At 32.7% G+C, this 16,363-nt stretch overlaps 2 protein-coding genes across 2 annotated transcripts; both read right to left on the reverse strand.

The window, feature by feature from the left end:
- Window positions 1-1,602: 1,602 nt before the first annotated feature.
- On the reverse strand, window positions 1,603-4,604 carry LOC103503829 (uncharacterized). Its single transcript, XM_008468193.2, has 4 exons — window positions 4,308-4,604; window positions 4,065-4,179; window positions 3,093-3,207; window positions 1,603-2,600 (listed from the first exon to the last, which is right to left on the reverse strand). Exons 1-4 carry the CDS (start codon window positions 4,409-4,411, stop codon window positions 1,873-1,875), a joined length of 1,062 nt encoding a protein of 353 aa, XP_008466415.2. The 5' UTR covers window positions 4,412-4,604; the 3' UTR covers window positions 1,603-1,872.
- Window positions 4,605-11,535: 6,931 nt separating this feature from the next.
- LOC103503830 (putative clathrin assembly protein At2g25430) lies at window positions 11,536-14,182 on the reverse strand. Its single transcript, XM_008468194.3, has 2 exons — window positions 13,905-14,182; window positions 11,536-13,794 (listed from the first exon to the last, which is right to left on the reverse strand). The coding sequence occupies exon 2, from the start codon at window positions 13,714-13,716 to the stop codon at window positions 11,755-11,757; it is 1,962 nt and encodes a 653-aa protein (XP_008466416.1). The 5' UTR covers window positions 13,717-13,794; window positions 13,905-14,182; the 3' UTR covers window positions 11,536-11,754.
- Between the last annotated feature and the right edge of the window lie 2,181 nt (window positions 14,183-16,363).

Below are 16,363 nucleotides of genomic sequence, written 5' to 3' on the forward strand. Positions count from 1 at the left end.
AATGAAAAATAGAGAGAAAAAGAACAAATGTATCATAAACAAAGGAAACATGTGATAGTTTTAAAAGTTTTAAATAATTTTGTCTTCTTTGTGCTTTGCATACATATTTAATGTCCAATTGCATAGAAACTCCAAAAATAAGAGAAAATTTAAGAATACCAAAAATGATAATTGAGACAAAAAAAAGGAAAAGAAAAAAAATATATAAATTCTATCAACAATTTGTACATAAAAAATAAATGAAAGTTTTTAAAAAATCAATAAATTGACATGGGATGAAAATTAAGTAATCTCATAATTTGATTATACTTTACAAATATAAATCGATAAGTTTTCGAATCGAACTAAAGTGAATTAATATCGTTATCATTTTAAAAGTCGACGATCCAATATCAATAAGAGTTTTTTTTTTCTTAAGAATATAAAAGAAACCTTTAGTTTTGAAGAACGAGCAAAAAAAAAAGTACAAAAGTCATTTACTTTAAGACTTGGAAAGGGTGTCCTTTGTCCATTATGTATTGTCCATTACAATGACTTTGGCTTTTGGAATAGTCTTCGGAGAAAACAACAATCAATCAATTTTCTTATATAAATATTCTTAGGTTTCGAACCAATAAAAATAAATTATAATGATTCGAGCTTAGCTTATCTGATACTAATATAAATCGTGAATCGAAAGGTTCTAAGTTCAAATTTTCTATTTCCATTTTAAAAAGGTTACAATGGATTTCAAACATCGGATATACACGTGCGATCAATTGCCCATATTGATTGTTATTTTTTTAAAAAAAAATGTTTACCGTTGTGAGAATTATCTAAATAACTAAAAATAATAATTTTTTAACCCAAAAAATGATTTAAAAGTATTTTAGAAAAAACATGAATGGCACGTGATAACATAAAAAAAAGTATTGGTGTCTTAAGTTGATAGTGAAGTTATTGATGTTGAAGCTTTGGTATAAAATATCAAACATGTTGTCAATAAATGTGCAAAATTAAGTGGTTGATTTATTTTCAAAACAACAAACTTTATATTATTTGTTTGTACCCTAAATCTGTATTTGACGTTTAAATCTATCAAAACATTGAGATCGTCGACGTATAATGGATATTTTAAACTATCTACTTGTTAGATATATATAATCAAGTCTGTCTTCATCCCGTGGTCTCTTTAGATCCCATTGAATTTGATTCAAAGAATTAACTTTATACTTGTAAAGATCATCTTTCTTCTTATCAAAGAAAGAGAGGGTTAATTGAGGTTATTCAAACAAGTACATGTAAATTAAATGGTATTTACGAAGCAATTGGGATTATAGATTTTCAGTTTATAGGGGTAGTATGGGATCCGTTAGCTTATGCTTTTAGATCAATTGATGATTTAAGATGATGTTAAGTAGGTGGTCTTAGAGGTCATGCAATGTTATTTTCTCTAGCTTTTGAGTCAACCGATGATTTAAAATTTCTAATTAAAGCCTCAACTACGTTATCCATGAGTTTTAAAAGCCAAAGGTCTCATTAATTATCTTCATCGAAGTCATTGGTGTTAACACTTGAACAAATTCTTACCAAACAAATATAATAAAGAAGATGATGCAGATTGTCAACCTTCCATGAAGATATTCACATGATTCAAATGACCTTTGGTACTATCTCAATGCCTTTTCAACAAGAGATCATACTGAATCGACACAGCTCGATTATAGCGGTAACTTATTAAAAGATACAAGGCTAAGGTCCTATAACTTTGTTACTAACAGCACGTACAAGAACATCAAAAGTTAATCGAACCGAACAACAGAAAGAGATTTTATCATGCTAGTGAATGCTTTCTATCATCTAAATTGATTTAGAAGCTTTGCTCTCTCACTACTAATGGAAATCTAATGCATCATATGTACCATGGAGAGGGAAGAAGGGGAACGTTTTGTCTAGTTGGAATGAGCGATCAGACGAACTCGTGATCTGCTTTTGAGATGCAACGATGTTGTTAATCGTGTTGGATTGATTGTTGTCGATGCTCGAATGTGGAACAAAGAGAGAGCCCAACCGCAGCGATAGATCACAAGTTGTCTTTTGTTGCTTGTGAAGAATAGTACTATTTACCAAATCAACCCTGTTGTTTCTTGCAGGAATCACATCATTGGAATGGAAGTACTTGAATGGAGATGGACCAAAGAAACTCGGATTGTTGTTGACAGTATTAGGTTGGATTTCGATATCACGAACGTGTTGATTTCTTCCTTGATACAATGGACACAAAGAAAACATGTCCCATCCAGCAACGGTCTCTGTTAGGAACTGTTGGTTACCAATTGATGCACAAATATTCTTATATACAGTTGAAGTCGGGTTTATGCTAGGAACACCAACATGTTTTTGGTTTTCCATTCGAGATTTCGGTACATATCTTGTCTGCTTTGACAAATTTGGACAATGTGATAAATGTTGTGAACTCAAAACAGTTGGTCTAGTGGTGTTGGTGAAGTTGGGTGATGTATCTAAGATCTGTGGAGTACAGGAATTAAGGTAGCCCCTCAGATTACTACCTCGGTTACTCTTCGACGATCTTCTCGGTGTGCAACCCAAATAGAGAGCAGCTGACAAGGGCAAAAGGACCAGAAGTTATGACAAAACATTTACAAATAAAACAGCCATTTTCATACTCAGTTATACAAATTCAAGCTAAGTTTCATATACGACCCTAACGTTGCACAAAGTCAAAGGTTTTCAATAACGGCCTAGATTTTGATAATTGTAAACAGACCAACTTACGCATGTCTCAAATAATCAAAGGTAACAACAATCTTAATCTACCGTCATCTGACAAGATAACTAAAGGTGTACCAACTAATTTACGTACATCTCAAACAATCCTTCAAAACAACTATCTTACTTGACAGTGATATTGACTATTCCCGAGAAGAAAATGTTCTATCCTACAACATTGATACGATAAGTGGTGATGATGGTTTGAAACTATGATCTGTTAACTTATCTATGTTACCTTTTTTACCATTTAGTTCTTAATGGCATACATATAAACAGGTCTCAAACAAAATGCGGTAACAAATTAAGTTTTGCAGAGGCACCTTCAATACAAGGATGAAGAAATTCCCCAGTTTCAGCATCCTTATCAAGCCGAATAATCGTGTTAATCGCTTCATTTATACGGGTCCATAGTGTAGTAACATCCATGTATTCAGCCTGTGCAAATGTATAAAGATGAACCATGTGAGTTTATTTCTATCTTTGAAGTTTGCTCACTTTACATAAAAAACTATTTTAGCCTCCCTCAAATATATCAACTAATCAAATACTTCGCAATGAAATGTATTTACTTATTAGAGACAGTAAAGTGCCTATATTAGGATTCTATTGGCTAAATCATATAACAAAAAATATCCCTTCATTTTTTCCACAACCACTCCTTTCTTTCAAAGTTTGGAATATTACCCTAAACCAATTATATACGCCAGAAATCTTTTAGAATTTCGATCAGAGATGATTATAATGATGTGACACTGACCTAAAAACAAATCCTATTCTTCCAAACTACATAGTTCCAATATAAGCATTTCTACCTTCAAGATAGATAGTCTAGAAACCTTGACGAAAGATCAATGATAATGTTACAACTTTTAAAAGTATTTAGTAGCTTTTCAAACAAAAGAGTATAGTTAAGAAGATTTTTGTATGGATGACCCAAACTCAAAGACATTAAAATATCCCACCATTTCTCCGATTATTTTGCGATGGAGGGACATCCTTAACGGGATAGTGGTAGCACCATCAGCCAAAGATTAGTTTTCATTAGTTCTCACCATACGGTTATCCACACATAAATCTCCCAAAAACTTAATCATATTTTATTCTATAAAAGAATGCCAATATGGACTAAACTAAGCTTTTTTAAAAAGAAAGTTGAGGATAAAAAGAAAAACAGAACATAACAGAGCTACACCCAAAAACAAATTAGTTCTTACTCAGGTTCAGAAAGTGACTATATAGCAAAACACTATGCAAACTATCATAACAAAAGGTTATAAGAAAAAAGAGGGAACCTCAGAATCAGCTTTAGAATACAAAATCTCCTCAGCTTTAAGAACAACAATGGGGAGCTTCTCTTGCCACTCCTTATTCTTCTTAGTAGCACAACAATGAACTTCACTAACAACCCTAAACAGATAAAACCCAAAAATCAAACATTCCATCCACCAAAGAAAGAAAAGAAAAAGAAAAGAAAAAAAACAGATTTCATAGCCAAAAACAAGAAAAGGGTTCAAGGGAAAAGGTGAAGAAAGAACCTGAAAATCTCTTGAATGAGAGATCCTCTAATGGGTTGATGCCTTTCACTATGCCAAGCTCTTCTCACACACTCAAATGGCCTACACCCTGTTCTTGGAGGCATTCTCCTCACAGCAACAAGCTCCAAAGTGTGTAACTATAGAGTGTGAGAGAAGGGAAATGGAGATTCATGGCCAAATAAAAAAAATGAGGGGGGGGGGGGGGGGGGGGGGGGGTCTGATGATTCTGAATTGAACATTGGAAGAATGAGAGAGAAAAAGTTTAAAATTTGCAAATTTGATCCAATAGTTTAAAAAGTATTATAACTTAGATGGTGTTTGGTCCATCAACTTGTTGTATATGTAGACTATTTTGGCCCACTCTACACTTTGTTGGTATTTTTACTATTACAACCAACGATTAACAAGTATTAGTATTCCAAATTTCTCTTTGTTGCAATCTATACTATTTGGTACATTGTTACTCTTTTCTAATCATCTTCGCTTTTCCTCTTTCATACAGTAGTTTAAGAAAGTATGATATTCAACTATGCATTTCAAACACTCATTAGTCTTCATCACTCTTCCCAAACCAAAACAGCATTTTCCAAATCTATGAAGTCTAAGTCAGTAGAAACAATTCATGAGAGTTTATCAAACCATAGAGACTACTACTTTTTAGCTTTTTCTTTTTTAAATTCTAGGGACCGAATTTGTAATTCAAATGTAGCAATAATAATTTTGGAGGAGAGAGGGATTTGAAGGGTAGGGTGTCCCCCATGGACACATGGTGATTTTGGAAAGAGGCATTGGTCATTTTCTGTAAAGAAGAAGGGAGAGTTGATGCAGGGGTAGGGGGAGAAATAAGAGGGTGTTGTCATTGTCATTGTCATTCAACCCTCTCTCTAATGTCTTTGCCTTTGCCTTTGTGCCCATCCCCCCAACACTAAAAAAGTCATATGCTTTTCCTTTTTTAGTCTAATTGCAAAAATGTCCTTAAAATTATTACCATAGTTGTAATGATACCGTTTAATTTTGTAAGAATTGAGTTTTCAAACTTATTCCATAGTTGAATTCTTGAGCTAAGTGATAATATCTTCTAGAAGTTTCCTTTATCATTCAATATGTGTTTGGAAGACAATTTTGAATCATTAGATCTTACACTTTGTACAATATCGATTTATGGCTATTGGATTATTCATATTGATCCATGACAATTTTGAGTCATTGATTTTGCTCGATGGCATAAGTTTCTTTAGGCTATAAATAGGAGAGGATCAATGGTTTGCCAAACTATTTCAAAATCTCCAACAAGCGAGTAAAGTGTGAGAGATAAAATAAAGAGAATTACTTCGTACGCTTCCTCTATAAGAAAAAGAGAAGTTCGTAAATGAATTTTCTACACTGGAATTCTTATATCCTTATTGTGATTTTTACCCTAATTTGTTTTAGGGGTTTTCATGTAAAGTCACTATGTGTTATTCTCTCCCTTTTTTTATTCTTTATTATTACTGTTCTCAATTTATTTTAGCTGGGTTCGTACCCCATTCAATCACAATCCTTTGGTAACACTTCAAACTTGTATAATTATTGAAATTATAAGAATGGTATAAGTTTGAGGGTTCAATTTTGTGTACAGTTTAATGGTCAAATTTCAACACTTTTAAAAATTTGACATAATTTTTACCATTGAAAGTTTGAAAGTGTATTTACCCCTTTTCTTTTTTAGGCAAATTACAAAAATCACTCCTAAAATTTGGTATTACTTGCAATTATACTCTCGAACTTTATAATAATTGAGCTTTTGATGTTACACAAATATTAAATTATAACTACAAACTTACATCATTGTAGAAATTATGACAATTGTATAAGTTTGAAGGTTTGATATTTATCATTTCGAACTTCTACCATTATCGGAAGTTTGCAATTTCCACACTTGTATAAGTTCAATTGTTCAATTTTTACCTTTAAAAACTTGGGAGTGTAACTAAAACCATTTACCGTATTTCAAAGGTAATTTGTCTCAATTATCAAGACCAATCAAATAGAAAGAACGCAAACAAGCATTATGAACACTCATATTTTACGATCCAAATAATAATATCGATTGATTTTTTGTGGATATGATTTTGCACTCTACTTGCAATTAAATTTAAAGTTGGGAGTACCATGATTAAAAAAATATAACAAAGCAAGTAATAATTATGTATTGAATTATTGAACGTTAGGTGTAGTATTTCAAAAAATTCAATATCAAACATTTGTGAAATAATTTGTGAACAAAGTCAACAATTTCAAATACTTAATCTGTTAAATTGAAAAAATATATATATAGTAATAACATCTCCCAATAAACATACCATTTAGTCTTAGTTATCGTTTGATCTTTGTACTTTCATATGAAAACTTATACATTTGAAATTTCACATCTATTAGCACTCATTTTATAAATTGTGAAAAATATATTCACTATGATATCTTATTTAAAAATTGTTATTGTTGTTATTATTTAATCAATTTTAATATAAATTAACTGCAAATTAAGTTAAGATTTATTAAAGATTTAAAGAAAACAAATAAAAAAATTTGTTTGAGAAACTATTTACTTTCCATAAAACAAAATCATTAAAGATTGTACTTGATTTTTCTATGAAATGTAAATATTTTGTCAAATGTTATGTTTTTGACAATTTTTTTTTTTTGTTTTTTGTTAAGTACAAAGAATTAAATTTTAAAAATTAAAAGTGAAATAACTAAAATAGAGTAAATCCTAACATACATACGATGGAATATAAGATATGAACATGCATTATAAGAACTTTAATTAAACTAAATTAGGGATGAATAAAAATCATGCCTTTGTAGCTTCTCGATTCCTCGAAATTTCCTCAGGAACACGATTTCAAACCTCCACTAGAGTTGACCCGCGATGGAATTGGAGGAAAAAAAGGAGAAAATTTTTTGTGATTTTATTTTATTTTTAAAGAAAATTAAAGTGGCAAAAGTTTTTCAAATTTTGAAAAGACCATTCTTTTATAAACAAACTACATGCAAAAATTACATGTAGTCGAATCACCAAACCAAACACCTGGTTAGTGGATTTATTTACCATTATATTTTCTCCTAGTGGGCTTGGTGTTATTACTATGAGCTTTCACTTAGCCCACTAAGGGTTAGTGGAATTATCAATGTTTGATTTTTCCACTAACTTTGGTCAATAGGCAAAATGGTCATTTGACCATTCTAGTCAAAGTCAAACTTTGGCTTTTTCAAGTTAAAAGTCAACATTTTGATTTTTTGTCATTTTGTCCGCCTTGACTAATTTCAACCTCCTGAACATAAATCCATACTCATTTTTCTGAAATTCAAATCACATTTGAATATAAAACCGGTCAAAGTTTGACTTTTCAAAGTCAAAAGTCAACATTTGACTTTTTACAACTTTGACCATTTCCATCCATTTCGAGCTTTCGAATATGAATCTATGTTCATATTTTTAATATTTAAATCACATTAAAATACAAAACTTTATCTCAAAGCTATAACCGACGAGTATATCACATATACTTGTCGGTTTCTCTCTCTTTACCTAATTCGAACAATTTGAATTATTCCAACATGTTGTTTTAAGTTAATTCCGTATGAGCTAGCATGGAAACCTAATGGACCTATAAATCATAGGCTCCAACGATCCGAGATTAACTAGCTAAACTTTTTTAGACCGAGCTAATCAACATTCGTTTACTAACGGGTCATTCCACTAAAGTCCCATAGCTGCACTCCACTCACTATAGTTAATCATTCACAGGTTGTTCGTAAACTTGAGTGGGTCAAAATATCGTTTTACCCCCAAGACTACATCTTGTTTCTTAAGTCATACTGATCCACTATTGAACTATTGGTTTAAGGTTCAACCTATAAATTAAATCCCTCTTGGGCCAATGAGAGGGTGGGGCCCCTAGGTTAAAACTTGGATTCAGTCCTTAAGGGAATAACCTTTTTACTAATCCTAAAGCGGATAGTAGTGAATTCCGTCTTCCACTCTATGTCTCTAGCCATCCACTCAATTTTACCTCTAAAATTGGAGGCTTGTTGAGCTAGTGCTGATGAGCTGCTCTCACCTATGCAGATCTAATGATAATACCGTTAGAACAGAAGTTCATAGTTAACTCAGGATTAAGATTAAGTTACCTAGGTCAACAAAATCAAAATAGTCAGTTTTATATAGTCAACGATGTTATAACTTAAAAGTGACTATTTTATGGTTCCAACCTTATGTAAACTCTTTACATTTGATGCCCCTGCTCCCATGTCTCTACATGAACGATTCAAGATCACATTGTCTGTACTAATACAAAATATGTCGCATGCATAATGTTCCCAAAATAAGGCGTCCAACTTTATTTATACACTATAGACTGTTTGGGCTATATACTCGAACTTGATCCACGTTTATGTCTCTACATAAAGTTTAAGTCTACACTAGATAGCCACAAAACCTAAGTTTATTAGATTCAAGATTATAGTACTCTATTTTCACTAATAAGTCATCAATAAACCACTTTATTAAATAGAATATAATTTAACTACAAACTAGGAGTTTTATGACATAAATTCCAACAACATAAGCCAAAACCGTATTTTAAAACCTAGTAAAATAACACTAGATTACACACTTTTAAAGATAACAATTACGTGTAGAGCAACATTTCTAATAAGTTACAAATATAACAAAAATTTATCCATATTGATTGACTCTTATTAATGATATACTTTATCACTTTATAAAATTCTACAAATGATTTGATATTCAAGAGCTCAATCTAAATATTGTTATGGCGATAATTGCTCATAATTTTTGCAACTCTCCCTTCAGCCTAATATCAACAACAAAAGTTCTCTCTTAAAAAGATCAAGCCCAACAATGGTCTTAAGCCCACTGAGGTTAGTGAAAGATGGGCCTGGAGTTCCTTTTGGGCCAACCTTCAAAGCCCCGGCCCATGCCCATTAAGTTTGGTTGGATACAGCAAAGCAACAATTTTTCTTTTTAAAATTTCAATAACTTTAGCCAATGGGATGCTCACGTGGATAAAATTAACAAGAACATCGTGTTTGTCGGTGGATTCTTTTTTCAATATTATTATTTAAAAAGTAACCGATAGAGATTTTAATGAATAATAATTAAAAATATAGTAATATATTAAAAAATTAATTTTCATAAAAATATCAAAAAAAAAAAAAAAAAAAAAGACGAGCGTAATTATAATATGTAACAAATTTTAAAATAATTATCATAACAATATTTTTAAAAAATTGCAAATATAGCAAAGTCTATCATTAATAAACTTTAAGGTTTATCAATAATAGACTAACATTTGTTATATGGTCTATCAGTAATAGACTCCAATCAATTTTGACAAATTTTGTTATATTTGCAATTTTTTTAAAATGTTGCTATATACTTCGTTATTTTGAATATAATTGCTATATTTGCAACTATCCCAAAAAAACGACATCAAAAAAGCCTATGAAGTGGATAAAATTTTTCTATAAATTTCAGATTTATTTTTGATATTTTGGACGATTCGTCAATTTTTTTTCTTGCGATTTATTATCTTCTCTTTTAGATTTCTTCACCTCTTTTTTCTTCTATTTTTATTTTTATTCTTATTCCAATTTCTTCAGTTATTCCGTTATCTTCTTTCGTTGGGTAAATAAAATACAGATTTCTTCCAATATTTTATTTCTTCTATTTTTTATCAATCTTTTTTTTCTTTCTTTGTTTACTCATCTTTCTCTTTCTTTCTTACCACTCCTATTCTAAAATATCAAAATTGTTTAGATCATACCAAAGTGATATCTAAATGACCATTCAGATTTGAAGCATTTTTTCCAAAAGAACTACGTGATTGTGTATCATTTGCTACAAGATCGCGTATTACGTGATCATATATCATGATCTTTTAGAAGAAAAATTACGCGTGCACATGTGTCGAGTGATTGAGGCATTTTCTACATTTTCCATCGTGGGCTTTGGAGCTTTTTTGGTCTCAAAATTGTTCTGTGCAGTGTAAATATTTTGCCGGTTTACTATATTTTTGAAAAAGCCCATAAAATCTGTCAACGATATACATTTATGATCCGTGCTATATTTACGACCTATACACGCCAAATACTCGAAGAAAAAATCCATCACCATCACTATTTGATTGTTTTTAAATTCACGAAACATTGAATTTCAAAGCCAAAGTGATTGTGAATAAAATAAAGCAAGAAAACAGAAACATATGAATACCATTCGACAGAGATGTAGATACCCAAATGAAATCCAGCAAACTTTGGGCCATATTTATTGAACATAAACAATTAGTCAACTGATGAAATGAATCAAATTTGACAACCAATTACAGCAATGTATATTTGACTGCAAAATTAAAGAATTTGTTGAATCGAAGTTCTAAGATTAGAAAAAACTTGCCTTTTTCCAATTGGAGGAAATCCAAGTCGGATGACACGTGGCAATTGATTGAGTAATCATTTATCCTGCTTACTAGGAGGAAAAAAAAAAGACCAAAATCTAGAAGTTATCAACAAGTTTTGTATTTTATATCAATATATTTATTCCCTTTTGATGCATATTTTCAAATTTTATGTAGTTAACAGAAATCATATCATATGTGGCCCACCTGAATATTGGCCGGCAAAAATTTAGATGATCAACAAAATTCTATTCCACATATTGTTCGAAAGAAACGCAAATGCAGAAAAAACCATATGCTGTAGATACAAGAAAGTTAAAAAGGCATTTAAACTGTAAAAACCAACGAGAAAAGAAGTTGGAGAGAAACTCAAGAAAAGAAGTTGGAGAGAAAGTGAAAGTTTGACTGATTCATTTTGATACGATTCTATTTAACTTTGATTCATTTTGGTCTCTATAATTTTTTGTTCTGTTCATTTCATTTTGTTTCATTTTTAAAGAGCTAAAATGATCTGTTCTATATATTCATTTTTAAAGAGCTAAAATGATTTGTTCTTGACAATATATAGACTAAGTTGAATCAAAGTTGGAAGTACAAATATCAAAATGAACAAAAGTTGGACTGAAATGAACATTTTTAAGGTCTAAAGACCAAATTGAATCAAAATTGAAACAACATAAACGGAAGGATGGACCAAAGTAGTATTGAAACCTAAGAATGAAGACTGAGATGGGGAAATTTCAAATGGGGATGTGTTGATGCTTGAATTAGAGTAGGGATTTATGAGACTTCCATTATCAAAATCCAAAACAATATCAGCTGTCCACAGTCAAACAAAGTTCCACACCATTTTTCTCGCACAAATAGCAGAAGGAAACAAAAATTATATCATTAGGCAAAGAAATACATAAAAATACAAGATGAACAGAGTATATAAGATATATATATATAGAGAGAGAGATATATGTAAAATGCAAGCATATATATCATTGAGGAACGTAGTAATACCCGCCCATTCCGTTCATCGGAGGCATTCCGTAGGGCATGGGAGCCATTGGTGCCACGCCCATGTTGTAGTAACCCGGGGGGTTACTGATTTTGTTCAAACTGCTCTGCCCTTGCATCCCATCTCTTGCATACTGCTGCCATAACTGCTGTTCCTGCATAAGCAGATGCTGTTTCTTCTCCATCTCCACCATTTGGACATAAGAAGGAGGTGGTACGCTTAACGATGCTGCGAAAGGATCCTGATTCACTGCCTGGACAGTTCCATCCGGTGCTGGAAGAGCCAGTACAGGAGTTTTGCTGTTTCCGGGGCCGGGCAAAGCTACACTGCTTGCGCTTCCACCACTCAGCTGTGCAGTGCTAGTGTGCTGCCTAACCATTCCTTGATCATACATGCCATTTAACAACAGTGGGTCGAGTCCACCACCGAGTGCTGCTTTCTGCCTTGATAAATTGCTTGCTGTCTCAACCAAAGCTAACTCCCAATCGGCTTTGCCAGGTTCAGCAGCCGGGGTCTGCCAAGCAGAGGTTACTTCTGGCTGTCCATCGGAAGGGAAAGCTTCCCAGGATCCGTTTGCACCATTAGCTGCTGGACCAGCAAACAGAGCCAATGCCAGTTTGTTACCTTGATCATCTGCACTAACTGCATCATCTCTCAGATTGACCAAGTCATCCGTGACTTGCGGTTGAGGTTTGGGCGCAGGCTGGGGCTCAGGCTCAGGCGGAGGTGGAGTGTAATTTTCTGGTGGAGGAAGAGCTTTAATCTCATTCATATCAGGTGCCGGTTCTTCCTCTTCAGGCGCAGGCGGAGGTGGCTCTCTCTCGGGACTCTTTGGCCTCTTCCCTCTTTCCCTCAAAAACTCCTCCAATGTTTCGAGTAACTTGCTGGTGATTCTCTGCACCTCGGGATACTCAGAGGATCTAGCAACGCCTGTATCTTTACACCAATTATAGAATGCAATTAGCTCATCAATCTGCTTGGCTGCGCTACCATAAGCATCAAATGCCTTCATACAGTCAGAATACTCCATATCAAAGAATTTGTCAAGCAAAACAGCCAAAACCTCACAAATATCTGCATACAATTGAAAACTTTCCCTCACTAGAGGGTACAAAGCATACAATATCATCCTACTATTCTTTGCCAACCCAGTAGGTCGACACGACAAGAACCTATCCAACAGTCTCTGCAAATGTCCCATCTTCCCAAAAACTCTCTCGATCGTCATTTCCCTCAACGGAGTCACAGGCCCCTTGTTGTTACGCCCCTGCCCCTGCCCATCCCTGCCCGTAGACTCACCCACATCACCATAAGATCTAGACCTCCTCATCCCACCATAGTTTCCATACTCTCTTTCTCCCCTATACTCGCCATAACCGTTATCGTAAGGCCTTGGGGGCGGAGATCTAAAGTCATCTCTTCCATCAAATCTATCATCCCCACGGGAATTTCCCCTTGCACTGCCACCTTTCTTCTCAAACAACATCAATTCCAGCCGTTGATCCAAGTAGAATGCATAAGTTCGAACAAAAGCCGAGTGATCCCACGAGCTCGAATGAGCTTCATCCTTAAAATCAGACATATTCAACAGCCTCGTACCCCTTCTAGTAGCATACAAGATCTCCTCCTGAAACACCGGGTCCCCTTCATTCAACAACCTATGCACAAGTATGAGTGCCTTAAGCGCCACAATCCAATCCCTCGTCTTAGCCAAACGCTTCGAAATCGCCGAAACACACGCACTCACATATCCACGAGAATAAGATGTCAAGCTCAAAATCTCCCTGATGTACTTCTCACTCGCCGGATCATCATCATGACTCGTCGCCTTCACAATCGCCACCTCAAGGTCCGGCGCCATATTACTCGCTACCTTCGCAATTCCAATACTCGTCTGGTCCTTCAGAGCTCCGACCGCCTTCCGGATCGTACTAGGCGCCATTTCAAAACCCTCAACAAACTCCCCGCCTCCTCTGGTACTCGATCCTCACTTCCTTTCCTCAGTAAACAGTCCACACAACTATCAAAACATCAAAACAACAACAAATTGATTAAATCCAACATAAATCAACCAATGAAAGAAATCATCAGTTTTCTAAACAATAGAACCATCAAACTCATCGAACTTACCAGCAGTGGAGGATGAAACACCTGGATCTGCAATGAAATCCTTCAGATCGGCGTGACGGCGGCAGAATTGAGGGAGGTTGTGGAAGGAGATGAGAGAGAATGGGAGAAAGAGAGGGAAAAAGCGATGAAAAAAAGAGTGAGAGATTCGGAGCGATGTTATCGGAGTCGGTGTTTTGCAGTAGGAAACGGGTGGATCTAAGTGCGGGGAGTTGGAGTCGGAGAACAATCCAATCAATCCTGCCCGTTCATTTTTTTCCCATCATAGATCTGAAATTTATTTTTTTTTTATATATAAACACATTATATATATACACACACAAAGATGTATATATTTCTCAAACACACATTTTCGAATTTCAAAGAGTAAAAAATGTAGCCACCAAGCAAACCACAGGTAGATTTACTATAAATAAACTTAAACGATGATCGCAATATTTTACTATATTTATAAATATTTTCCATAGATCGTTTAAAATGATTTTTTAAAATTTAATATTTATTAACCAAAAGGTACTAAAGATCTTTTTATAACTATACGTTGGACTTTTTAAGTTTTGAAAACAAAAAATATACTTTTAAAGATAACATCATTTGGCATGATTTTAAATGTTTTGTTTTCTAAAATCCTGCGTTTTTATCCGTCGTTTTTCATATTTTCTATGTAAGCATTTGAATTATTAAAATAAAAACAAACTCGGGAAAAAATAATAAAATGTATAAAAATAAGAACATATAAACTAATAGATGAAAAAAAATGGTATTTTTAAATATCAAATTGTTATAAAATGAAGCCTTCTTATTTTGATTTTATTAAAATAAAAAAAATGGCATTTTTAAAAATAACAAAATATTAAAACTATTTATAAAATATAACAATTAATCAAACTTCCTAATACTCTATTTGAAAATTTTGTTATATTTTATAAATAGTTTCATTTTTTTTTTTGCATTGTTCATAACAATTTCTCTTTTAGAATTTTAATTCTTAGAAACCAAGTAGTAATTGAACAAGAGTTAACTCATCACCTTACAAAAAACTCAAGAACATGATCATATTCTTTAAAAATACAAAAAAAAAAAAAATTATTTTAAATGACAAGACAACAAAAAATATATTCTAAATTACAAAAAAAAAGTACCCTAAAAATAAATAACATAATTATAACTATCGTCGTATTTTATAAGCAGTTTTTACAATATACGTTTATAAATAATAGTAATAAATATCACCACTTGTATTCTATAAATAATGTATGATAGAATGAACTGATGATTTGATGTTTTGTTATATTTGTAAATTTTTTTTTTTTGGTTTATTTTGTTATATTTTAAAAATAATCGTAATTATTTCCCTCTTAAAGTAAAAGACAAAACTATTTATAAAAACATTGAATTTTAAAAAATTGGGAGAAATGGAAAAAGGAAAGATAGGGATATTAGTAGGGAAGGTGGAAAGGGCATGTCGAAAGAAAAGCATAATCACGCATTCGACGCGTGCGGTTTACGGCGTTAATTCCTTTTTTTCTTTCAATTATATATTTATTCACCGTCCGGCGGTGTTAGTTTGTTGGTCAACTCCGTCACTTTTTTTTCACTGCCTCTTTCTCCTTTTCCTCCCCATTTCTCCTCAAACCACAATTTTGTTCCTTCAAAACTTAAAATATCATTTTTACTCTCAATAGATAAATATATAAACAAACCGAAAAAGATATTTACACTCAACAATTTCAAAAACGGAAAAATTTCATAGGTCCACGATAGAAAATACAAAAAATGTCATAGTTAACACTCGATTAATCGACCACACGCATGCTTCTTCTAAACGATTGTGTACTATAGTCTAAATGAATGATATACGATCGTTTAGGTCATAATACAGTTTTTAAAATGATATTTTTTAAATTACCTACGATCGTGATTGAGTTTATTTTTTTAAATCTATTTTCAATTTAAAATTATAGACAAAAAGTTAATTGAGATTGCATGGATTTTTTCAACTTATTTTTTTAAAAGCTCGACAGCTAAAAATGTTTATATTTTAAAAGTTTAGAGACAAAATTCATCTCGTTCTTTAAGAGAAGATCTCTCAAATTAGTAATGAAGAATGAAGAGAGATGAGAAGAATATTCAAGTGTGGATTACACTGGTTCAGCACATTTACTTACGTTCACTTTTCAAGACTTGTAAGCGCGTTTATTCAATCAACTCTGGAAGAAGATGATTCAAAACAAAATGAGACGAGTATTTATTCTCACTCTATTTCTACCAAGCTTCCTCTTTTAAGCTACAAAAAATAAAGCTAAAAAGATGACTAATCTCACTTGGTTTCTCTTAACAAAAGCATAGGGCTGAATAACCTTATGCAAAAGATTAGTTCACAAAATCACAAGAAGATAAAAACAGTGGCATGTGAGTTTAAATTCCAATTTGTAACTTTTAGGGGACAAAGGACAATTTTG

Source organism: Cucumis melo, chromosome 4 (genome assembly GCF_025177605.1).
Source record: "Cucumis melo cultivar AY chromosome 4, USDA_Cmelo_AY_1.0, whole genome shotgun sequence".
Taxonomy (NCBI): domain Eukaryota; kingdom Viridiplantae; phylum Streptophyta; class Magnoliopsida; order Cucurbitales; family Cucurbitaceae; genus Cucumis; species Cucumis melo.